Below are 26958 nucleotides of genomic sequence, written 5' to 3' on the forward strand. Positions count from 1 at the left end.
CACAGTATTTTGCCCTTATCTCAGTAAAATGTAGTTCATTTGCTTTGAAGTCCTTGAAACATTGTGAATGCTATGCAGCATCTTATAAATATAATCTTTCTTTTCCTCTTTTTAAAACATTTTTTGTGTCCATTCATCCAGTGTTAATGTTTTGCAGGTGTTGTAACTGCTGAGATGTTCCGTCATATGCAGAATTCTGAGATAATTCGTAAGATGACAGAGGAGTTTGATGAGGTAATTTCAAACAAAGTTGTTTTCAAAATCCAAAACTGGGAAATAAAAAGTAAATGCTGGAATTTGTCAGTACAGATCAATAATAGTCGACCGAAAACATTGAATCTTTATTTTTATAATTTTTATACCTATTGGTGATTCTCAGCAAGTGCTTTTGTTAAGTAAGAAGTTACAAATCAAAACAAATTGCTGGGAATACTTAGCGGGTCAGGCAGCATCAGTGGGGAAAGAAACAGGTTTCAGGTCGATGATCTTTTTTAAGACTTAATGAGTTGTTAGCTAAATTAAACTGACATCATAGTAAATTTCCAAATTTGTTTAAAGGTCTGAAAAATCATTTGAACATTTTTAAGACTTGTTGGTTATAGTGTTGGCCAATAATGCTATATTTCACATCTTGTGCAGGCTGTCTGTCCACAAGAACACAAGAAATAGGAGCAGAAGTAAACCATATGGCCCATCGAACCTGCTCTGCCATTCAATATGATCATGGCCGATCTTGGGCTTCAATTCCATTTTCTGTCTGCTCCCTATATCCCATGATTCCCTGCAAGACCAGAAATCTATCTATTTATTCTAGCCTTAAATGCATTCAGCGATGGAGCATCCACAACCCTCTGGGGTAGAGAATTCTTAAGATTCGCAACCCTTTGAGTGTAGTATTTTCTCCTCATTTCAATCCTGAATGATTGGCCTTTTATCCTGAGACCTTGACCCCATGTTGTAGATTCCCTGACCAGTGGAAACAATCTCTCAGTTTCTACCCTATCAAGCCCTTTCATAATCTTGTATGTCAGATCGTCTGTCGTTCTCCTAAACTCCCGAGAATATAGGCCCAATTTACTCCGTGTCTCATCATAGGACAACCCCCTCATCCCAGGGATCAATATAGTAAATCTTCGCTGCCCCGCCTCCAGTGCAAGTATATCCTTTCTTAAATGTGGAGACCAAAACTTCACACTCCATTCCAGGTGCAGTGTCTCCAAAGCCCTGTACAATTTTAGTAAGACCTTCCTTATTCCTGTACTCCAATCCCCTTGCAATAAAGGAGAGCATGCTGTTTGCCTTCCTAATAGCCTGCTGCACCTACATGTTAACTTTGTGCGTTTCTTGTACAAGTACCCCAAGTCTGTCTGAACATCAACACTTAACAGTTTCACACTTTAAAAAAAAAATTCTGCTTTTCTATTTTTATGACCAAAGTGAACAACTTCACACTCCCCTGTGTTATACTCCATTTGCCATCTTGTTGCCCGCTCACTTAACCTGTTCACATCTCTTTGCAGCCTCTCTACATCCTCCCCGCAGCTTACCTTTCCACTGAGTTTTGTATCATCAGCAAACTTAGATACATTACTCTCTGCCTCTTCACCCAAGCCATTAATATAGAGCGTAAATAGCTGAGGCCCCAGCATTGATCCTTGCAACACTCTACTATGCATCGCCTACCAACTTGAAAATGTCCCATTTATGCCCACTGTCTGCTTCCTGTCTGTTAACTAATCCTCTATCCACGTTAATATATTACCTCCAATGCCATGAGCCCTTATCTTTCCTATTAATATTTTATGTGGCACCTTATCGAATGCCTTTTGAAAATCCAGGTATACTATATCTACTGATTCCCCTTTAATCTACCCTACTAGTTACATCCTCAAAAAAACTCTAATAAATTTGTCAAACAGGATCTCGCTTTAGTAAAACCATGCTGACTTGTTCCAACTTGTTCAGTGATATATTCTGCTCTCGCCAAGTTGAAATTCAGTTCCAATTTAAAATTTTGATTAATATTTTAAGTATATGTTAAAATCTTTGCACGTTGGTCATTTTTTTTGAAGAAGGCAGTCTGGTTTTATTTCATTCAAACTTGAGATGGATATCTGTTGTGTCCCTAATGATTTTTAATTGAACAAAACAGACTAGAAAGCCAAAAGCAAAATAAAACTATTGAAGTTCTAACACTTCTGTCATGTTTTTAATAGTAAATAGTTGCATTTTGTTGTTTACTACTTGAGGTTAATCAGTCTTAAAATGAATCATGTCATTATTTTGATTCCCTGAATGATACAATTTCAATGAATTGCTGAAATGGCTATAAGATCTCAGCAAAAGCATTATATAATGAAGGCACGGTAGTGAAGTTATTACGGTTTGTAAAATAAAATGAAAAAAGGAGTGTTCTCAAACATCTAGGATAAAAAGTTGGTTAATGAACTTTTTCTTAAATTATCCCCCTCCCGCCCCCCCCTCCAATAGGTTGATTTCATTTATCTAAGGCATTTGGTGGGTAAACTACACAAGCAACAGCAGCCCACTCACTCATGCTTTATAACCTTGCTGTAACCTCACCAAGAGAGTATTACTTGGTCTCAGTTGATCTCCAGCCATGAGGCTGTTAGCCATGATGTGGGTTCTTCTGCCAACGGGACAGTCAAGAACCTGCCTTAGTCTGGATTCATTAAAGACAAATGTTTTAGGTGTTGTGTTTTTTCATCAGATTAGGCACTTTTGTTTTTCCCACTAAATGCACAGCGCTAGCTTTGTATATTGGTATGTTACACTTTTGTCAGAATGTGTTTTGTGTGATATCTTGTGTGAACTCTTTGGGAATCGAGATGGTTACTTCTCACCTGATTTCTGTTGTGATCTGTCTGTTTTGTTATCTCTAACCTCTTTTTTTTTTCCCCCCTACTTTCTTGCACTTCAGGACAGTGGTGATTATCCTCTTACAATGCCTGGTCCACAGTGGAAGAAATTCAAGTCTAGTTTCTGTGAATTCATTTCTGTGCTTGTGCGGCAGTGTCAATATAGTATCATATATGATGAATACATGATGGACACTGTTATCTCCCTGCTAACTGGGTTGTCAGACTCCCAGGTTAGAGCATTCAGACACACCAGCACATTGGCAGGTAAGATATCTACTTCAAAGCACAGAGGGCTGTTTTCTTATTTGGGTTTTAATTTTTCCATTTTGAACCTATATCTAAAATCACATACTTAATTGCTTTTTTTATTCGTTTCTGGGATGTGGGCCTTGCTGGCTAGGCCAGAATTTATTGCCCATCCCTAATTGCCCTAGAGAAGGTGATGGTGGACAGCCGTCTTGAACCGCAACAGTCGTTGGGATGTAGGTACACCAACAATGTTAGGAAGGGAGTTCCAGGATTTTGATCCAGCGATGGTGAAGGAACGGTGACATAGTTCCAAGCAAGGATAGTGTGTACTGCAGGGGAACTTGCATGTGGTGCTGTTCCCATGCATCTGCTGCCCTTGTCCTTCTATGTGGTAGAGTTCGTGGGTTTGGGAGGTGCTGTCGTAGGAGCCTTGGTGAGTTGCTGCAGTGCATCTGTAGATGGTACATACTGCTGCCACTCTGCGTCAGTGGTGAAGGTTGTGAATGTTGAAGCTGGTGGATAGGGTGAGAGTCCGGTGGATTATTTTGCCCTGGGTGGTGTCGAGCTTCTTGAGTGGTGTTGGAGCTGCACTCATCCAGGCAAATGGAGAGTATTCCATCACACTCCTGACTTGTGCCTTGTGGATGGTGGATAGGCATTGGGGAGACAGGACGTGAGTTACTCGCCACAGAATTTCCAGCCTCTGACCTGCTCTTGTCGCCACAGCATTTGTGTGACTGGACCAGTTCAGTTTCGGGTCTTTGATAACCCCCAGGATGTTGATAGTGGGGGATTCAGTGTTGCTAATGCCTTTGAATGTCAATTTTTATCTGTACACTGATGTTCATTATTAAACAGTTGACTTTGTACAACATAAGTAACTTTTAAGTGTTCTTTTTATACAATACTACATTGTTCTTTTCCTTTTGTGCATGTGAAAATGTCAAGAATTTTTTTCAAAATCTTTGTTTCACTGCTTATGCAGCTATTATTGGTTCCAACTGTGTTCGGTATTTGTTGAGCTATCACATGTTGCCAGTGCCTTGATTGAGTGCCTTCCTCCTCCATGAGCAGCTGAAGCACTTTTGGGCTATGGGACTGTGGCTTGTTTAATATGGGTATAATTATGCCCCCAATAATATATTTTCTCTGGCTGGAAAGTGACCAGTGAGTTCATGACATTGAAAAACAAAATAGGGCTGCAGCGAGTTCTATATATACACCGTTGGCAAATTTTGGACCTACAACCTGTCAATACATTGGAAATTGCTGGACTGATTGTAAGAAGCAGTAAATTCAAATGCAGAAGACTTGCGCAAGCCAATCTCCCTTTCAATAGTTTGCTGAAATTAAGTTTCCTGCTTTTAACTCATTCTTTCCAGAACCTCAGAGCTACACAATGTATATCCTCCCTTATTTATCCTCTTCCTTGAAATCTTGAGCTTTTTAAATCCCAAGCATGGAGTGATCTCTTCACTTCAAATTTAATGAATCTCTTATACTACTCTCACTTTGGTGGTGTCCTGTATTTCCTTTCGTTTGGGTTTCTCAATTTCAATTAAATAAAATCAAGTGGCATTTCACTTGTTTTACAGTTGCCGTTGTCTGCAACCTACAATGCTAAAATTAGCATGATGTTCTTCAGCCACTACTTATGAGTCAGAACATGACTCAAGTGGTTCTTGCAATATTGAAGATTTTGCAATTGGTAGTATGAGAGAGTCGTTGTGCGAATGAGAAAACAAAATTACTTTGCTAAAATAAAAGCAAAATACTGCAGATGCTGGAAATCTGAAATAAAAACAGAAAGTGCTGGACACAGTGTTCTGCTGAAAGATCACAGACTTGAAACGTTAATTCTGCTTCTCTCCCCACAGATGCTGCCTGACCTGCTGAGTATTTCCAGCGCTTTCTGTTTTTATTTAAAACTACTTTGCTGTTAGTGTAATTTCCATGTTGTCAGCAATGCAAGTTGCATTTTAGTTGTCAATAAAAGTGAATTCCTTAGTAATTGTATCCATAATTAAACAGTCAAATGGTATCTCTCTTACCTCTACAGCTATGAAGCTGATGACGGCACTAGTAAATGTGGCATTAAATTTAAGTATTAACATGGACAATACCCAACGGCAATATGAAACTGAAAGGAATAAAATTATTGGCAAAAGGGCCAACGACAGGTTGGAGCTCCTATTACAGAAGAGAAAAGAGGTTAGTGAAATACCTATGTAGCACCGTGAGTGCATGCTTTGAGAAAGAGAGATTTTTTGTTTCAATCAAAAGCAAATATTTGGATTCTCTTACAGATTTCCTCCATCATTAGTTTTCTTTCCTGCCAGTGTGTTTATTTTGTGGATTTTATTGATTTGTCATTATTTCCAAAGTGCTGAACTGAATGCTACTTCACAGCCTGTTGTCATAGAGGAGTCTATTGGTAAATAGTAAGGAAGTTGTCCTTTTGATCAAGTCATATAAATAATAAAATATCTTTTAAAATCTAGAACTATGAAACCCTTATTAAAAAACTATACAGTCAGCATCTGGTTGTGTCTTGCAAAATTAGCTTGAAGGTTAGAGATTGGTTCCATCCTGGCAATAACTGTTTCTTAAAATGTTTTCATTACATCGCGATAGTGATTTAAAGGGATTGTTACCTTTTACATTTACTGCATCAAAGAGGCACTCTTGCTTTATTAGAATTCCTGTATGATTCAAAGATGCATTTTAAAAGTAGCTAGATAGTCTGTTACACTGGAACTTTTAGAACTCTCATCTTTTGTAGTGTTTGAAAGTGAATGATAACACATTTGCTTCAGGAAACAGTGTTGTGGTTGCATTGGCACATGCATGTGCAAAACTTTGTTGCTGCTGTACTTCAGTCTGTACAGTTACAAGGAGCTGCCAAGAGAGCATTACAGGCAGCATAAACTGTCAGTTGCTGTACGATAACTAGCCTTCCCAATCTGCCACTCCCCTCGTCCCCAACTGTACCCATTTACTTTCAAAGGTAGTAGCACAAGGAGTCCAAAAGCACCATGGCCCTCTGATGTCTTGCCCAGGTTAGTATTTTAATTGACATACTGGCAAGCTTTATAATTTTAAGGGGCATCACAGTGCAGTACATTGTTTGCCAAATGAACTGTTGACTGAGCTCTGCCAACCCATAACTTAAGTGGACATAATTTACAGATTTTATAAATTGTGGTTGGGGAGATGCGTGCAGGTGGGCTTTACCTTAAATATATGAGTTTTCCATTTAGATATGTAGAAGGTATCTGATGCAGAAGACTTACAGGCTGTTAAGTGAAGAGGCTAAACCTTATAACTTGCATGCAGTTATGTGAAAAAACACAACTTCCATTTTTGTGACATATGCTGTTCATACATTTTGGTATGCAGATGGGCTCTGTTAACACTTATTTAACTTACCAGGGAAAATTTCTAGAACATGAAATTGGGTCCTTTCTTTCTGTTGGTTTTAGCCTGACTTGCAGTATTTTCCATATATGTGTGTGATTTTGTTTTTGTTGGGTGTAAGGCTAAATTTACCACCTGATGAAATGTGATGATGCTTTCCTTTCTGGTGTTTAAATACTAGGCTTGGAGGTTTACTGGAATGGTGTATTGACTCCATGGGTTAAATTTATGGGAAAAGATTACACAAACCTGGGTTGTATTCCCTGGAATTTAGAAGTTAAGGAGTGATTTGATCAAAGTTTTCAAAATATTAAGGGGAACTGGTAGGGTAGACAAAGAAACTATTTCCCCTGGTTGAGGCGTCTAAGTCAAGGGGACATAGTCTAAAAATTAGAGCCAGACCTTTCAGGAGTGAAATTAGGAAACATTTCTACATACAAAGGGTGGTAGAAGTTTGGAACTCTCTTCCTCAAACAGCAGTTGATGCTGAGTTCATTGTTACTGCTAAATTTGAGGTCGATAGATTTCTGTTAACCAAAGGCATGAAGGAATATGGGACGAAAACACATAGGTCACAGACCAGCCGTGACTTCATTGAATGACAGAACTGGCTCGAGGAGCTAAATGGCCTACTCTATTTCTGTGTTCCTAAATTTCTGCCTGATTGTGCTGTTTTTTTTTAGTGCAATTTGTCCAAAATCTGAAAAACCAGTGCAAAAGATTGTGAAATTTTAAGTGCAAATTATATTCAATGCAGCTTGAGTTTCTGTAATCTTCTGTGATAGTTTGTACTGGAAGCCGGCCTTGCCTACAAAATTGGCCATGCCCCCAGATCTAATCAGTCACCATTGTGAGTTTTTGCTGATGGCACTCATTAATGGACGTGAATAGGCATGTTTCAAAAGATTTTGAATATTCTTATTTTGAATTTACTTATCAACTTACTACTGTACACCAATGTAATTAGCAAATGCTTTTAATTTTGCTTTTAATTTAATTAGCAAATGGTTTGATATAGCTTTTTAAAGTCACTTTGTTATTTATAATCTGGTAACTCACTGGTAGTGTACTTAACACTGAATTGAAATGCTTATTTTTTTGTCATTAACCGCTTTTCAGCTGTTCTACTCAAACTATGCCTAGTTATTACTCTTAAATATGTATAAAGGAATTTTGTTTTTAAAAGCAACATTTTTTTTGTTTCAATTTATATTCTGAAATGCTGTCCAGTTGCACTGCTTCATGGCAGATTTTATGTTCGCCAATATGCAAATGCGTTTGAACGGAAACACAAGGTAAAGAACCACCTCCCCAAACTAGTGGATGTTTGGGTGCAATTTGCACTTGGATTGCTGATTACACCCAAAGCAGAAACTCTGTATGCACCACCAGCCACCACCCCCCCCCCCCCCCCCGCCTCCCCTTTCAAGTTCTGTGTAATTTAGTTTCAGATTAATCCATGACTGACAGCCAAATTTTTTTTCTGTCCTTTCCCAGCTTCAAGAAAATCAGGATGAAATTGAAAATATGATGAATGCTATTTTTAAGGGGGTGTTTGTACATCGATATCGGTAAGAGCTTCTAGCTGTCTTGCACTTTTGTATGATGTGACCTGTAGCAAGAGAAATTCTGCCATGTACGTCAGATCGCTTTATCATGGTGTCGGTTTTATTCTCCCCTCAGTGATGCAATATCTGAGATAAGAGCGGTCTGCATTGAAGAGATAGGAGTATGGATGAAAATGTATAGTGATGCCTTCTTAAATGACAGCTATTTGAAGTATGTGGGATGGACCATGCATGATAAGGTAAGTAAACCATTATTTTTGTAAATGCTTAATATGCAGATGTGTAGCAAATAGCTGATTTGAAATTTTCTGCAAATAATTATTTTGTGTATTGTGGAACAAAAACAAGTGCATCTGAGCACTGAATCTTATCCATATCATGATTTTTACCCTGTGGACTGCTGGATTCTGTGGGAGGGGTGGGGGAGTGGCAAACATTATTTTATAGGAAATCTTGTATTCATTTTCCTGGTCGTTTTGAGAAAAGACTTTTCCTCCCTCTTGCGCCCACCTTCCCCACTAATCCACAGTCAGTACTTCAATGGTGTGCTAAGCAATGTCCTTTGTTTTTCAGCAAGGGGAAGTGAGGCTAAAATGTTTAACAGCCCTGCAAGGTCTCTATTACAACAGAGAGCTCATTCCTAAACTTGAACTTTTTACAAGTCGTTTCAAGGTTAGTTCATCTTAAGTTGCGTATAACTGGAATCATAAATTTAGTTTTGTAAATTGTGCCATGTGGTTGTTAGTGAGTGTATGATAATCTTGTACTTGCATGCACTTCCAGTCTACAAAACCTTACTTCCAGTTTTCACATTTTTGCACTGTTAACTTTTTCTCCATTACAAATTCTTACCTTTATGTTTATAATGGTAACGATTAATGTACTGCTATGCTGTAATTTTACCACGGCACCAGTGGTGATGCTCTAGTGCCTCAGTTATACATCTCCCAGCTCCTCACCCTGTACCTCAAAGAATCTCGTGAAAAGTTTTAATGAAACTGCTCAAACAAAAAAAAGTAATTTTAATGTTATTTTGAAATATGTACATTGTTGTTCTAGCACCCTCGTCACTTAGTGCTGAACGATACCAGTGCCTCACAGAAGGCTCTAACACCATGTTGTCTCCCCCACAATGCTGCCATTACTTTGGCACCACTCCTAATATTACTGCCAAACTCTATCACTTTCTCTTCTACTCCACTACTGCTGTACCCAATTAATCTCCCAGTAAGTCAGTGCTACCAAAGGTTTCATCCTTGGTTAAACATAAGAAATAGGAGTAAGAGTAGACCATGCGGCCCATTGAGCCTGCTCCGCCATTCAATATCATCATGGCTGTTCTTCGGCTTCCATTCCACTTTCCCGCTCGCTCCCTGAGAGATAAATATCTGTCTATCTCAGCCTTAAATATATTCGAAGCTGAAGCTTCTACAAACCTCTGGGGTAGAGAATTCCAAAGATTCACAACCTTTTAAGTGAAGAAATTTCTCCTCATTTCAAGTGTGGTCTCATCAAAGCCCTGTACAATTGTAGCAAGACCTCTTTATTCTTGTACTCCAATCCCCTTGCAATAAAGGCTAACATGCCATTTGCCTTCCTAATTGCTTGTTGTACCTGTATGCCAATTTTATGTGTTCCTTGTACAAGTACACCCAAGTCTCACTGAAAATCAACATTTACAAGGTTAACCCCTTTTTGAAAATAAATTTTGTTTTTCTATTCTTAGGACCAAAGTGAATAACCACACACTTCCCAACATAATACTGTATCTGCCACGTTGTTGCCCACTCACTTAACCTGTCTATATCTCTTTGCAGCCTCTTTGTGTCCTCCTCACAGCTTGCATTCCCACCTAGCTTTGTATCGTCAGCAAACTTAGATACATTACTCTTTGTCTCTTCGTCTAAGTCCTTATTATAGATTGTAAGTAGCTGAGGCCCCAGCACCAATCCTTGCGGCACTCTGTTACAGCCTGCCAACTTGAAAATGCCCCATTTATCCCTACTCTTTGCTTCCTGTCCATTTACCAATCCTCTCCACGATAATATATTACCCCCAGCTGCATGAGCTCTTATATTGTGCATTAACCTTTTGTGTGGCACCTTAACGAAAGCCTTGTGGTAATCCACGTATACTGCATCTACTGGTTCCCCTTTATCTTCCTTTTTCATCCTCATACTCTCGTGCTATGAAAGCTCAAGCTTCTAAGGTGCTAAGCAGTGCAACTCTTCCCACCCATCCATATTGGTGCTTCATATTCCTACCTCTAAGCTGCTCCACTTTGCCTATCACTTTCCTGTGCCCAGAGCTTGGAATAAAGAAGGAGTTAAAAATTCAATATACAAAAAGAGAGAGGAATACTTAATAATCAAGATCATTTATTTATGTTATAAATGTTACACCCTTGTTCAAAAAAGGGTGTAGGATAAACCCAGCAACTACAGGCCAGTCAGTTTAATCTTGGTGGTGGGAAAGCTTAGAAATGATAATCAGGGACAAAATTAACAGTCACTTGGGCAAATGTGGAGTAATTAAGAAAAGCCAGCATGGATTTGTGAAAGGAAAATTGTGTTTAACTAATGTAATCGAGTTCTCTGATGCGATAACGGAGAAGATTGGTGAGGGTAATACGGTTGATGTGGTATATATGGACTTCCAAAAGGTGTTGATAAAGTGCCATATAATAGGCTTGTCGGCAGAGTTGAAGCTCATGAAATAAAAGGGGCCGTGGCGGCTTGGATGCTAAGTTAGCTCAGTGGCAGGGAACAGAGTAGTGGTAAGTGATTGTATTTTGGACTGGAGAAAAGTGTACAGTGGTGTTCCCCAGAGGTCAGTGCCAGGTTCACTGCTTTTCTTTATAAAATATTAATGAGCTAGGCTTGAGTGTACAAGGCACAATTTCAACATTTGCAGGTGACATGCAACTTGGAAGAATTGTGAACTGTGAGGAGGACAGTGATGGACTTCAAGAGGACATAGACAGGCTGGTGGATTGGCAGATATATGGCAGATTAAATTTAATGCAGAGAAATGTGAAGTGATACGTTTTGGTGGGAAGAACGAGGGGAGGCAATATAAATTAACGGATCCAATTCTAAAGGGGTGCAGGAACAGAGATTGGGGGGCATATTTGTACAAATTGTTGAAGGTGCTAGGGCAAGTTGAGAAAGTAGTTAAAAAGACTAACGCAATCCTGAGGTTTATAAATTGAGGCAAGAGAGTACAAAAGCAAGCAAATTATAATGGAAGTTCCATTAAACACTCGTTCAGCCTCAACTGGAGTGTTATATCCATTTCTGGGTACTGCACTTGAAAGATGTAAAGGCTTTAGAGAAGGTTCAGAAAAAATTTATGGGAACGATTCCAGGGATGAGGGATTTCAGTTATAGGGATAGATCGGAGAAGCTGGTGGTGGTCTCCTTTGCGAGAGAAAGTTGAGTGGAGATTTGTTAGAGGTGTTCAAAATAATGAGGGGTCCAGACAGAGTAAGTATCAACTGTTAACTTTGATGGAAGGGTCAAGAACTGGAGAACACTGATTTAAGGTGATTTGCAAAAGAACTAAAGGCCACAGGAGAAAACATTTTTTTAACCGCAAGTTTAGGTTGTGCATGAGGGTGTGGTGGAGGCAGTTTCAGTTATGGCTTTCAAAAGGGAATTGGATAAGCACCTGGAAATAAAATGTTTGCAAGGTCACAGGGAAAGTGGAAGAGAGGATTGGGACTAGCTGAATTGCTCTTGCTGAGAGCTGGCGTAAACTTGTTGGGCCAAATGGCGGCCTCCTGTGCTGTAACCATTCTGTGACTGTGGTTTTTACAGAAAAAGGCAGTCACAAAATTTGCACCCCAGAACATTAATAAAAATCTCAAAATATCATGTAATAAAATTGGAGTTTAACATATTTGGTTCCCATAAATCAATGTTTTATGGTGTAGTATCCTCTGATTTACTGTGGATATTGCCATAAAAGATTGAGTATTTTAAAAAAAATAATTCTTGTGTAGTTATGTTGATAGTGTGATGATCAACTATAATGAGAAGCTGCTAGTCTAATGATCAGTTCATGTCTGTGAAAATGGTAAATGGTTGGAGCATCTGTGCACCAGTCGAGCTTTATCTCTCGACAGAGACTAACTGATCCTTGTGCCAGAGGTAGATGTTCAAGACACATTTCTCGAACAAGCTGCAGTGAACGCTACTCATGTAACTTATCTGTAGGGGTTTCTGTATTATAAACTGTCTTTTGTTTTTAGGATAGAATTGTTTCCATGACCCTGGATAAAGAATATGAAGTTGCTGTGCAAGCAATAAAACTTCTTACTCTTGTTCTGCAGTAAGTAGAAGTTATTATAGTTGACCAGCTTTGGTAATGTGGTCTATCAAAATCTTTTACTGGTAAATGGATGTTTGTAACATTGTACTGCCGTTTAAGATGCATCGTTTCAATACTGACTGCATCAGGCTGGGACGTTTCAGAATCGATTTCAGCAGATAAAACTGGTAACTTGTATCTATACTATATTAAGTCTTGCGTACAACATGTATGCATCTCCTGCACTTGCAGGAAATAACCCTTAATTAATTTTTTCCTGTCAAGTTAATTCTGTGTTGTCTGGCCATGATATTTCAATTATGCCCATCTGTAATTATTGTACAAACCCTTAGCTTTGATTCAGTCTTCCCAGCTCCAGGCTAAGTGGCATTGTACACAGAACACCATTTTACTTGAAACCCTTTCAGTTTTGGCCTCTTAGTTAGTAAGTTCCCTCCATGAACAGAATCAACTTGAAATTTTGGAAGTGTTTTCAAAGCTTTTAAAATTTGTACAAGTTATTAGTGTTTTACAAGTGCTTAAAGCTAGTTTCTTTCCTATCTTTAGCCTGTATTTTCTGACTTGATGCGATTGTTTACAGAGGCTTGCTGCAACCACTTTTCTCTTATCCAAAATAGCAGAACCCATCCCTCACTCTATCTCAGGACTTCTTACTCCTCTCAGTTTAACTGTACCCTGACACCTTACCCACCACACAACCCATGCACTCCTTCACATATACACACGCACATGCGCACACATCTCCTGAACAATTTTGCTCTTCAGATCCTCATGACTTACTGCTCATCTCATCCTTCTCCCAGGTATATCACATTGCATAACCATCTATTTCACTTCTCAATCCCACAACTGTACCTTTTTATAGAAATATATACAAAGTCCTCCGTACAAATAATTTTGAATTCATAGAAACTATTCGTTCAATTTGCTTTGTATATACTATATGTACATAGAACTGAATAGAATATAAAGCACAGAAATGGGCCATTTGGCCCACCTAGTCTGTGCTGGTGTTTATACTCGACATGAGTCTATTCCCATTCCATCTTTCTCAAGTCAGTTTTTTAGCTGACTTTTCTATTCCCTTTTCTCTGATGTACTTGTGTAGTTTCCCTTTGAAGCATCTAAGCTATTTGCCTCAACCACTTCCTGTGCTTGCGAGTTTCACATTCCAGCTAGAGGCCTACTCAGGTCGGGAAAAAAGAACCTGACCGAACCACGGCGGACCTGGCCCGAGTCCCTCCGATTTTGCCCCGAGCCTGACCTGACCTGAGTCTGACCTGACCTGAACCTGCCCCGACTCAACCCGAGCCTGACCCAACCATCCCTTTATTTACCTTCCGACTGGGAAGTTCCACAAAGCTGCAGCGCACGCTCAATGACGTCATAGTGACGTCACTCATTCACTGTGCAGACTCAGTTTCGTCCCGGACTCCCAGCTCAGGTAAGTTTTTAAAAAAAAATTTCAATACTTACCAGCAGAGCACTTACCGTGTGTGTCCGGTCCAACTCGACTTGGACTCGGCCCGACCCGATCCGAGCCCGAAAGCCGTACCCTGAAGATGGGCGCGACCTGGCCCAAATCGGCCACATGTCGTTGGGTCCCGTCTGGTTCGGGTCGGGTAACAGGCCTCTAATTCCAGCTACTCTTGGTGTAAATAAATGTTCCCTTATTTCTCTATTGGATTTACCAGTAATTGTTTTGTATTTATGGTCCCTAATTTTGGATTTTCCCACAAATGGAAACAATCTCTCCAGATCCACCTTGTCAAACTCTTTTGTAATTTTAAAAATCTATATCAGGTCATCTCGAAGTTTTCTCGGAAGAAAAAGCCTCAACCTGGATTACGTATATAAATTCATTATATGTTAATTTACTTCCCTTTCTTTATAAACCTTTGATTGTTAGGACTTCTAAATATACAGTTTCATTCTGTTAATTTTTAAGTGAAGTTCCATTAATTGCTCCGGTGTATACTGTATTTTTAACAAACATTGCTTCTATTCACAGCATCTCATATTGTGGTGATATATTTTGTATATAATAGATCTCCTTAACAAACACATCATATATGAACAAAATCATGGAACTTGAGCCAAAATACTAATACTCCCACATTATTCTGTAATAAAAACATAATTTGACTTAATCAGTGTTAACCTTAGCTCAGTTGTAGCACTTTCCCCTTTGAGTCTTGACTAGAAAACATGGTACAGAGCCAGTTAATCTGTAGGTCCTTTCTTAGTCCCAACGTTCTGAAGGTTATGTATTCAAGCCCCACTCCAGAAACTGGAACACATAATCTAGGCTGACACTCAGTATTGCACTGTTGAAGGTGTCATCTTTTGAATGACACGTTAAGCTGAGGTCCTGCAGCCCCTTCAGTAGAAATTTAAAAATCACATGTTAACACAGCTGCCCCGTTCACCAACATTGCAATAATGATTCCACTTGTAAAGTTCTTCAGTGGCTGTGAAACACTTGGCAGGACAGGTGGATACTGAGGTCTGAAAGACATCATGGTTATTCTTAAATCCATATATTTTGTTTGCAAATTGTACATAAGATAGCATATTCTCTGACTCATTGAGCAGTGCCTTGAGAGATTTTTATCTATCTGTTTAATGTATGTATTTTTAAATATTAATTTGAGTAATTAAAATTCATTCACTGAGCCATGTGCTGAACATTTTATAACTTGTGTAAGATACATCTATAAAATCAGAGAATGATATATCTAATACATAGCTTTGGTAGTAATTAGACTATCATCAGTGTAATCTAGTACCAATTTGCTGCCTGGAGTGTTGAAAAGAAAATGGAAGCTTTTTCTGTAATTCACCAGCTTCTGAATGAAGCCTTTTTCTCCCTTGTATTTCCAACTGCAGGGGTAGTGATGATGTTCTTACTTCCGAGGACTGTGAAAATGTTTATCATTTGGTTTACTCAGCTCATCGACCAGTCGCTATAGCAGCAGGGGAATTTCTTTACAAAAAGTAAGGAACAAAATTAATTTGCAAGTGTGTATAAGGGGGAATAATTTCTCAATATCTGTAGTGACATCATTGTTTTCCTATAATGTCTGTTAGAATTGCATAATAAAGTTGCAGCAATACGGTATTCACTTTGAATGGATAAATATTGTTCTAGTTTTACAGTTTAAGTCAAAGTTGGTTGTAAGTTTTCTGCCTCTTCATTTAATAGACATCCAGATTTTTTAAAATTAGTTTTTGGTATGTGCATGTTGCTGGCATGGCCAGCATATATTGCCCATCCCTAATTTCCCAAGAAGGTGGTGGTGCGCAGCCTTCTTGAACTGCTACAGTTCATGTGATGTAGGTACACCCACAGTGCTGTGAGGGAGGGAGTTCCAGGATTTTGACCCATTGACAGTGAAGGAACGACGCCATAGTTCCTACTCAGGGTGGTGTGTGACTTGGAGGGGATCTTGCAGGTGGTGGTGTTCCCATGAGTCTGCTGCCCTTGTTCTTCTAGGTGGTAGAGGTTGCTGGTTCGGAAGGTGCTGTTGAAGGAGCCTTCGACTGTGTAATCTGTTTCCGGATTGGTATCTGGTCATTTCACAAAAGGCTTAGTACAACTGGGCAGTTTAATTTGGAAATTCAGTTACGTTATGCACCTGAGTCTCAATAAACTCTGACCTCAGGAAAGAAAGACCTTGACTTCGAGCTCTGCAATAGCGCAATTAATGACGTTCTATCAGTACGACCAACATTTAGACCAATAGGAACTTTGGTACAAGATGTTTACCTATGTCACTGGCAAGCAAGTAGTCACGCATGCATTTTAGGAACTCATATGCTGTGCTGCCTCAATGGTTAACGTAGTTTTAGATTGTTTTTGTTAAGTTGGACGGATGCAGTAATATTGTTGTAGCAGAAGAAAAGTGTAGCCAGATAATCAGTTTTGTGTTGTGTTGTTTTGTAATTTAATGCGAATAGAAATTTATTCTGATTTAAAAGTTGGAAAGCACTTTTCGAGCATGAGTTTCTTGGTGTATTGCACGTGTAAGAGGTTGAAGGGTTACTGGTTGTATAGCATCAGCTCTGTTAGTTTCTTGCTAGTGATGATTCTTGTTCCGTGCTTGGTGTTTTTTCTCCCTCCTCTGGTTTCTTGTGTTCAAAGCTCTTACAGTTCCAGATAGTTCTTGAGACCATAGATTCCACTGTATATTTTGGTGAAGATTGTTTGTTAGTTAATAATGCAAGTAATCAGAACACGCCCTTGCACATACACACCATAATTGGCTTTTTGGTGACATCAGTGTGTTAAAATTAGGCTGGTTAATTTTGACCAGTGAGCTGATCATGTGTGTCGACTGAAGGCAATCATCTAAGTTGTGTTCCTTGATCTTCAGAATTTTAATAAATAGGAGTTCCGAACTGAACTCAAAATACTTCCAAAGATTTAAGGTTCACATCTTAAAATTTGCCAAGGTATTTCAGTGTTAAGATTTTGTTGATTTAAGGTAATTGTTTTGACCGACTTTGCATTTCTCAACTAGTTGATCAGGCAACAAATTGGGCCCGTTAGCCCTTGGTTTTGGGCACGACAAGTGCCCTTCGAGCAGTGGTTCTCAAAGTTTGGTCTGCAGACCACTGTTGGTCCATTGGGGTCCTCCAGGTGGTCCGCAGGCTGGTCCAAAATGCGAGTTACTGACATGCAACACCACAGCCGAGGTCATACGAGAGAACAGGCTGGAACCCTCATCCCCAACACTTGCTTGACATCACGCAACTAGACTGGCTCCCATGTGTAAGGTGTGAGTTGTAAGCACGAGCGACAACAATGTTTTATAAACAAGATTTATTTTACTGTTACAATATAAGACTGCGAGATTGGATTTTCAACACTTGGGCTGAAAACAAAGAGGAACTGGATGAACGTGGAGCCTGGCATGAGACTAAAGCTCTCCACTTGGAACCAGACATTACCTCATTGATGTCTCATCAAAAGTAGCACCATTCTTCCAATTAATTCTGATGAGATTTTTTTGTGGTGGCAAGCAAAAGCAGGTGCGTAAGGACCAATAGGCGCTCCGCATGATCTTTTGCCCTGCTTAAGTGATCTGCGGATGAGAAAGTTTGATAAACACTGCCTTAGAGCGCGAAAATGACATCTATGGCTTGCTTGCAAGCTTGTGGGCCGAATCCTACTGGATGTCATATTGGTGCAGGTGCTGGCGTGCTCACAGTCGATGTCTGTTGGAAGTAAGCAAAGCAGGCAGCTCATGACGTCAATCAGTGAGCAATGCTGTTTTGACACCAGCCATTCCATTTGGAGCTTAGCCAAGGCCCTTTCTTAACCTCGCACAGCTGAACGTGTGTTCAGCAATAGGAAAGATTTCCCCATCAGTTTATAGGGATCATCACCTACTTTCATGTTAGTTGCTCGTTAATTTCTTCAGGCTGTTGCTGTGATTCTTTTAGTGTTTGGTACTTTCTGCTGTTGTTTGAAGCTGTGCAACTCTACAGGGAGCAGTGTGGCAAGCACTGAAGGACTTAAAGATTTCTACACAAACGAGTTGCTTCCAGACATGAGTGCACTATATTTCGAGATACAGCACTGAAACAGGCCCTTCGGCCCACCGAGTCTGTGCCGACCAAGAACCACCCATTTATACTAACCCTGCAGTAATTCCATATTCCCTACCACCTACCTACACTAGGGGCAATTTACAATGGCCAATTTACCTATCACCTGCAAGTCTTTGGCGGTGGGAGGAAACCGGAGCACCCGGCGAAAACCCACACGGTCACAGGGAGAACATGCAAACTCCGCACAGGCAGTACCCAGAATTGAACCCGGGTCCCTGGAGCTGTGAGGCTGCGGTGCTAACCACTGTGCCGCCCCCTAGTAGGCCTTCCCCTTGGAATACAGTATAACTCAGAGAATGAATGCTGACCACACACAGTAGGACAAGGTGCTGGAAGAGGAAGGAGGAGGATCAGGCGAAGAGCTCTCAGCAGTAGGCCATGTCTGCTCAGGAAGCAATTCTGCTACCTGAACTTCAGCCAGCAACTATGTGTGAAATGTCTGCACTTCAGTAAGAGCATCCTCACTAAAATCTGCATCCACAACAGCAACCTCAGAGTAAGGCAAGAACCACTTACCATTTTTTGTAAAAGTGATCGTGGCGATGAACTTTTATGTATTGGGCTCCTTCCAGATTGCTGCTTCAAATATTTGCAACATCGTGCATTTTGACATCCATTGTTGTGCAATGGAGGGCACTGAGGATCGTTATTCAAAGAAAGCTGATTGTATTTCATTCTCTCTTGCCAGAGAAGAGCAGGCGGAGTGACTTTGCTAGGATTGCAGGTTTCCCCATGGTGCAGGATGCCATTGACTGCAGGCACATCTCTTTCTGGAAACCGCACGTCAGCTCTGCCTTATACCGGAACCGAATGGGATTCCACTCCCACAGTGTTCAGCTGGTGTGTGACCAAAAGCAGTGAATCATGCAGTTCAATGCCTGGAATCCTGGTAGCAGCCGCGATGTCTTCATTTTGCGGCAGTCTGCTGTGCTAGCTGCATTTTTAAATTTTTTTTATTTCGAGATACAGCACTGAAACAGGCCCTTTGGCCCACCGAGTCTGTGCCGACAAACAACCACCCATTTATACTAACCCTACAGTAATCCATATTCCCTACCACCTACCTACACTAGGGGCAATTTACAATGGCCAATTTACCTATCACCTGCAAGTCTTTGGCTGTGGGAGGAAACCGGAGCACCCGACGAAAACCCACGCGGTCACAGGGAGAACTTGCAAACTCCACACAGGCAGTACCCAGAATTGAACCCGGGTCCCTGGAGCTGTGAGGCTGTGGTGCTAACCACTGTGCCGCCCAAATTTGAACCACCACGGAAAACCAAAAGGTAGCTACTGGACGACAAGGTGTCTCTGCTGATGGCATGGCTGATAAACCAGGTGTGCAACCAATGCACAAGTGCACAGCATACACACAGTGAAAGTCATGGTATAACATGAAATGTGAGTGCAGACCATTGGCTGCTGAAACAATGCTTCTGCTGCCTGGGCTTCTCTGGAGGAGCCCTGCAAGACTTGGCAGAGTGGGTGTCGAGATTCATGGTGCTCTGCTGCATGCTGCACAAAGTCGCCAGTATGAGGGGACAGCTCTTGCCACCAGCTATATGGTGAATAGCTGAGGAGCAGGAGGAGGAAGAGCAAGGGAGGATGCAACCCAGACAGCCTGTGCTGTCCGTGAAGAACTCATCTGAGTGAGATACTAATAACAACCCCAATTTCCCTTTCACCAGAAGTCCCAAACCTTGCCATTCCCCTCTGTCACTGACTCATTAGTGTTGTGTTCAAGTGAACAATGTAAAAATAAAAGCCACCCAAAAATAAACATTCCAAACCAAATTTATGAATGAAATCATGCCATATTGCATACAAAAGTCAATTAAGAACCTTTGTGCATTCCCTTAGTGCTAATCTTCTGTGTGCCTTTGTCTGTTCTGATACTCACTCCTATGTCGTGTTACCCTGTGGCTGCAGCATGAATGATGGAAGGCTGCTGTTTTCAGTGCAGTAGACTGCAGATGGCATTGAAGGATGACCTCCAACAGCTCTGGGTGGCGAAGACCCGGCTTTGCACGGCACCATCTTGACATGGATGGCAGCAGTCTGGGCTGGCTGACAGGCAACAGCAAGGGGACTGGTGAAATGGCAGGGGTGGGAGGATAAGTGAAGGGCCTAGCACTCACTGCCTGAAAGGGTAGTAGAGGCAGAAACCCCCAACTCATTTAAAAGGTGTCTGGATATGCATCGTAAGTCAAGTAACCGCCAGGGATGCAGACCAAGTGCTGGAAAATGGTATTAGGCTGGGTGGTTCGTTTTTCAGTAGGCATAGGCACGATGGGCAAACTGGCTTCCTGTGCTGTAAATTTTTCTATATTTTCTAAATGTTCTAAACATCTGAAGAGGAGGAATGAACAGGGATGTGGGGAGAGGACAGGGGAGTGGCAGTATGTGAATTGCTTCTTTGGAGGGCCAGGATGGACACTATGGATCGAATGGCCTTCTGTTATGTGACGTTTCTGTGAAAAATGTTCTTTTCCTGAGAGAGGACAACACATTCTCCATTCAGCCACTGCTACTCTCCTAAGGCACTCTGCAAGCCCCTTTGCACACTGTATTCTACAGTCATGATGGTAGCGAGCTGACCTTGCACGATACCAGTCTGAGCTTACAATGCAGTATAAAAGTTGTGTGGCTGTTGCTTGTTCTGCAGTGGAAGCTGGGATGCTGGGCATCAGTTGCTGCATCATGGTTAACTCCACAAGTGTGTGAATGTAGTTGGGTACCTCTTCCATGCTGGCAAGGATGGGCTTCAAGCTCTGCACAAAGCCCTGAGTTCCTCCATGGTCTTTGACCCTGACTGCAGGCTTTCTGGTAGGCTTGCCAATGCACCAAGCATTTGGTTGTGCATACCTATCATCATTCTTATATTGGTTGCCCCATCAATATGCTCATCTGACTCCTCTGCAACAGAAACCCTGAGAGATCTCCCACTCTGGCAAGCTGGCACCCTCGTTAGCCTTGCCACCTGCCCTTGCTAAAACGCACTCGTGCCCGGTGTCTCACCATGTGAAGATCCTGCTTCTGATCCATTCTCGAAGATACTCACAGTGGGCTGGGTTTTGTTCCCAGCCTGACATCAGGTTCTGAGGGAGGGAGGGGGTGGTGGGGTGGCAGTGGCCTCCACAGAACCTGATGCTGGGATTTCTGGGCCTGATCTTCACGGTGGCGGGGACACTCCATAGTGGCCCCTCCGCCACTCTGTCACGGGACCTGAGTTTACATAATTAAATTACATCTTTGCCTGAATTAAAATATAATCCACAGCGATCTTACCTTCACTTGCTGATCTTCAGCGTGACGTGCGGCACTCACACGCCTTCACTTTCCAGTCCAGGGAAAGCTGGCGGCACCGAGATGGGAAAGGGGTGAACTCTGTTGGGTATGGAGGGGGTGGGGGGAAGGGGTCAACTCTGCATTCTGTTGCTGTGCTGTTTGCCTTTTAAAAATGGCGCCAGCACCTGTTCTTTCAACAGGTGACGCTGTGAACGGTGTCACCAAGGCTTCCCCGGCATGTGATTGGGGGGGTGGTGTGGGGGGCGGCTGCCATGCATATGTGAAGTGGCCACAGGACGCAAAGTCGTGGCGGCGCGGGGCCTGTGTGCGGAGACTGCCATTTTCTGCACCTGCCGCCGGGAGAACAAGATCCAACCCAGTGTGTCTGAGCTGGTGGTTGTGAGTGTGAAATCAAATCAGGATGCTGTGTCTTCACTCTCTTCTTGGTCTTCACTGCCGAGCAAGGTTGCACCTCTTGGGGTAACTGAAAGGAAAAAGGCACAAGAGTGAAGTTGTGGTGCAGGGATGTGGGGGGGAAGTAAAAAGTGCATGTTTAGACCATCTGCAGCTTGTAAATTAGAAGAGTGTGGGATGAGGAGGAACTGGGATGTGAGAAAGAGGATTAGCAAAGAGGGTACCATCATCTTCAATGGTTTCGGCACCATTGTTGGCCGTGGCCTCAGCTATGGGTGTCCCAGCATGGGCCTTAGAACATGAAGGTGTGCCTGTCACCTTCTAGTTAGCTCCTGCTGCCTCCGTTTGTCTGTCACCTTGTCCTGCAAGAGAGAGGAAAGTGTGTCAGTGACTGTTATGCTGTCTGTTTGGCTGTCATGATTGAATAGCTGGCAGTTTGTGCAGCATCTGTAAACCTTGGAGCCTACACTCCCCGCTGTTGTGCCATTCTCCCTCTTGCCAAGGTCAGTTTCTCTTCAAGGATGACGCCCAGCACCTGATCCAGCCACAGTGCACCTCCCCTTTGAGAGATGCAGGCCAGCTTTAAACAGTGAAGGCCACCTTTGTGCATGCTAGTCACTCATGATGTTGGCCCCCTGCTAATGTGTAGATGTAATGAACAGCGCAGTTAGTGCTGGCTGGATGCAGAGATCATGGAAATGAGCAGGCAGCTAAAAGTTGGCGTGCTGCTATTATTGCAAGCAACGCCACAGGTTAATCATGCATCATGATCCCCACGTCTGTTTTTGGGGGATATCCATTTTAGCCCTTATCTTGTTCCAAGGTTTCTTTCCTGCACCCAAAAACTATTGTGCACAATATTAATTATTAAGCACACCCACTGGAATGAATAAAACATTACTGTTCAAATGTTTTGCTTGTGCAAACTGATGATTTTCAAATAATTCAGATAAATTGAATAGGTTAGCAAATGTGCACTGCTGCTTTAACTCTGTGATCTTGATACTCAGCTAGTTTCAGCTCTCCCAACTTGCTCCTATGTTTCTTCTGCCCTGCTACTGCTTTTCCATCAACCTTTCTCTAAATCAAAACACCAATTTGTCTCAACTGTTTTGTGCTATCAGCATGCTAAGATAAACTGCTGTTGTGGTTTAATCGTGGCTGGATATATCTGGTCGAGTTAACACCAGCAATTTGTAAGAGCTGGTAAAATTTCACTAAGTAGCATAAGATGTCAACAGCTGAGCTGCTTTGAGCAAAGTAATGGGAAAATTACTGGAGAGAAAAACTCATGTAAATTAAGTTTTGTAAGCAATAGAGCTATTCATTTAAATGGGCTTTACTGTATTTGATCATAATATTTGTCAGCTTCTAGGATGCTTATATCTCAACCAAAATGTTATTAAATATGAGTTGGTGCTGGTTTTTGCCTCAGTTGGGTGAGTTTTGTTCATTATCAATTGTGCAAGCTGAGTGAGGTATCACAGAGAATAAAGTATTTTGTTATTTTTGGGTATGACCTACCTCCACTTTGGATACCAAGTTAGTATTTCTGAAGCAACTTCAGCAGTAACTGCACAGGTCCAGAGTGCCCTAATTTTGCTATCCTCTCTATGAATAAGGATGCCTGATGGCAAGAAATCCATCAAGTTTGTCAGGTGGAAGTGGGGCATGATGGAATGTAAATTGAAGCAAAATTCTTCTTCAACGTTTTGATTTTTTTTGGTTCTATTTTCATGTCTGTTTTTCATTTTTAAGACTTTTCAGTCAAAAAGACCCTGAATCTGATGAAGGGACAGTAAAAAGAAAAGGAAGACAAAGCCCAAATGCAAAGCTCATCAAGACACTGGTGTTTTTCTTCCTCGAAAGTGAGGTAGGCTGTTAATTACAGTATATTAACCATTAATTACAAACCTAGGAATAGGTATATTGATAACATTGCACAATATTTAGGGCTTTATGTAGTTCAGTTTGTTTTTACCCAAAATAATTTTTGCCATTTGTTGGAAAAAAATTTTATTTGATCATCATTAGTGAGATCAGATTCTTCATGTCATCCTATACCATGTGTAACTTCAATTTGGGAAATAAAACATGGCCGCGGTTCAGTGCTCAATGCCCAGCAGAGAAAGCAAATTGATCCATTGCAATTGCTGCTGCCTAGTTGGTCAGCAGGTGCTTAACTGCAATGATTCCCTCTGCTTTTTTCCCCCCATCCACCTGTTGGGAAGAATAAACCCTGCAGGCATCATCTCACCCCCTCCCACTCTATGGGTTGGTGGCCTTTTTTCTTTCAGATTTGTAACTGAGAAATGAGTCTTGCAAGTTCAGCTCTGAAGTTCCATACCACATACTATTAAAATCCTAAATGTCAGTAAACAAATTGTAGCTGCAGCAGCAATAAACACTTCCTTCAGACTGTTGAAGTACAGTAATTTGGCAGTATGCTGTTTGTCAAGCTGTTATGTCCAATTGAACTCCAACAGTATGGAATTTTATTCAAACTTTGTAACATGAAAAAAGTCACTTCTTAACCAGAACAGCACTTGTTAAGCTTTAGTGATTAAATTGAACAGTATAACCATCGATTTTAGACATTGCTGTTTTAAGAACATTAAGAGATTCAGTGGTGCACATTAGGTTTGAGATTCTTTAACTGGAAAGTCTGTATGTTAATTAGAGTGGCAAGTATTGAGTTGTCCATAGGCTTGCATTTAAAAGTAAATGAAATAAGGGAAAGGAGAAAAAAATGAAATCTTAGCTATGTTATCAGAGCTGTTGCATCTGTTCACAAAATCTTGGGATTATGACTTCCTCAATGCTGAATTTATATTACACTGAAATCTTTCAATTGATCTAATCATTTTGTTTTTATTTTTTCATTGATAGCTGCACGAGCATGCTGCTTACCTTGTAGATAGCATGTGGGATTGTGCGACAGATTTGCTGAAAGATTGGGAATGCATGGCGAGCCTCCTTTTGGAAGAACCACTCAATGGGGAAGAAGGTAAACTATATGTTTAAATAACTTTGTGACACTTCACAAATATCCAAAAGCTTAGCAGTAAACTTGAATTATAAAAAAAATGTATCAAATATGTAAAAAAAAAAGTGACATACTTGAATATTACAAATAGTCCAATAATGACTCAATGTATTCACATGTGCCATAATCAAAAGATGAACAGCAAGCTTTCCTGATGGTTTTACATGTAAATGTATTATGTGAAGTAATTTTGAGTTATATGGATTAGAAGGCTCCAGGTAAATGCCATGATTTCATGTGGGAGGGTGATGGGGCTGCATCATGCAGTCTTGGTATCACCTGGATTAGAGATGAAAATGAACTTGGTCTGGCTTCCCATTGCTGATTGCAATTCAATTAACTCCTGTTAGGGACTGCATATATGAGGATAGAAGTTACCTTCGTTGTTATATCCCTAATGGTTGATTAGTCAGTTGCCATTTACCAGCAAAACACACATCTAAAGGTGCAACAAAGCTTCTGTCACGCATGTTATTTTACGTAACATGCAAGAAATCAGTAGGAAAATTGGAAAGGCTGTGGTTGCTGATCCTAAATCATGCCCTCTACTATCTTTGCCTTGTATCCTATGTCGATAATAGAATTTTGTTGAACACATTACTTAAGATTTCTATTTTATTCACTCATCTTGTTGAGGTGTGGTAAACTAATTGCGATGTTATGTAATCCAGAGGGCTTGACTAATAATCCAGAGACATGAGTTCAAATTCCAGCATGGCAGCTGGGGAATTTAAATTCAATTAATTAATCTGGAATATAAGGTAGTATCAGTAATGGTAGCTATGAATCTACCAAATGGCCAGATTTAGTGGTATGCAGAGTACATGGAGAGATGGGGATGAGGTGAGGCCATGCTGGGATTTTTACATGAGGACAAGAATTTTAAAATCAAGGCATTTGCAAACCGACAGCCAGTGTAGATCAGCAAGCATAGGTGTGATGAGTGAGTGGGAGTTGACATGAGTTTGAGTATGATTGAGTTTTGGATAAGCTGAAGTTTATGGAAGACGGGAAATGGGAAGCTGCCCAGAAAAACATTGGAATAATGGAGTCTGGAGATAACACAAGCATGGATCATTGTTTCAGCAGCAGATAAGCAGAGGAAGGGAGTGGAGATAGGCGATGGATGTGCAAGTACTGTTTTATGTGATGGAGAGAATAATACGGTCAGATGCTCAGCTTAGGGTCAAGTAGAACGCAAAGGTTGTGAGCAGTCTGGTTCAGCCTGAGATAGGAAGGGGGATGGAATTAGTGGCAAGGAAACTGAGTTTGTGATGGGGGCCGAAGACCATGTCTTTGGTCCTCGCAATGTTTAATAAGGTATAATTATGACTCATCCAGCACTGGATGCCAGGCAAGCAATCTGACAACACCAGGCAGTGGATGGGTCAAGAAAGGTCTTAGTGAGGTAGGGCTAGATGTGGTCATTGCATCTGTGAAACTTGCTGTCATATCTTCGGATTATGTCCTTGAGGCAGCATATGGCTGAGAAATAACAAGAGACTAAAGCTAAATTATTGAGAAACTCCAGAGATAATTCTGCAGGGATGGGAAGAGAATCTAATGCAGAAGCTTCACTAGCCATAACAGGGTGTTCAAGAGTGGAATCAGGCAAGGGTGGTCCCACTCAGATGGCAAACGAAGGCAGTGTCGGTGGATGTTGTGGTCAACTTTGTCAAAGGCCGCAGACAAGTTGAGAACACTTAGGAGCGATAGTGCAACACTGTCACAGAGGATGTCATTTGTAATTTTGATTGAGGCTGTTTTGGTGCTATGGGGGGGGTGGAAATATGATTGGGGAAGTTCAAACATGGAGTTGTGGGAAATATTTGGGAGACAATAACGTTCAGGGAGATTGGAGATTAGGTGGTAGTTCGTGAGCATAGAAGGGTCAAGGGTGTTTTTTTTGTGGAGTTGTTGGTGATGGCAGATTTCAAAGGGATTGAAGCAGAGGAAACAATTTCCACTATCAGCTAGCATTGAGGCCAGAAAGGGAAGTTGAGTGAATAAGTTACAGAGAGCAGAAGGAGGGTCTCATGGAAAGAGGAGCTCAGAAAGGGCATGAAGGGAGATGGGAGAAAATCTAGAGAAAGAAAAGAGCTCAAGGCAGGGGAAACCTTCAGGCAAGATTGGCTCAAAGAGGAAG

General features: G+C 41.2%; 1 protein-coding gene across 4 annotated transcripts in view; it reads left to right on the plus strand.

The window, feature by feature from the left end:
• Positions 1-26958, plus strand: part of stag2b (STAG2 cohesin complex component b) — a 180602-nt gene that overhangs the window by 78705 nt on the left and 74939 nt on the right. For all 4 annotated transcript variants that reach the window (XM_068047378.1, XM_068047375.1, XM_068047377.1 and 1 more), the window contains 10 exons: positions 158-234; positions 2942-3146; positions 5191-5342; positions 8046-8119; positions 8232-8355; positions 8690-8788; positions 12369-12448; positions 15338-15445; positions 23525-23639; positions 24656-24773. In XM_068047378.1, coding sequence (XP_067903479.1) covers positions 158-234; positions 2942-3146; positions 5191-5342; positions 8046-8119; positions 8232-8355; positions 8690-8788; positions 12369-12448; positions 15338-15445; positions 23525-23639; positions 24656-24773 — 1152 coding nt within the window. The remainder of the gene's footprint in view (positions 1-157; positions 235-2941; positions 3147-5190; positions 5343-8045; positions 8120-8231; positions 8356-8689; positions 8789-12368; positions 12449-15337; positions 15446-23524; positions 23640-24655; positions 24774-26958) is intronic.

This window comes from Heterodontus francisci, chromosome 15 (assembly GCF_036365525.1).
Source record: "Heterodontus francisci isolate sHetFra1 chromosome 15, sHetFra1.hap1, whole genome shotgun sequence".
Lineage (NCBI taxonomy): Eukaryota > Metazoa > Chordata > Chondrichthyes > Heterodontiformes > Heterodontidae > Heterodontus > Heterodontus francisci.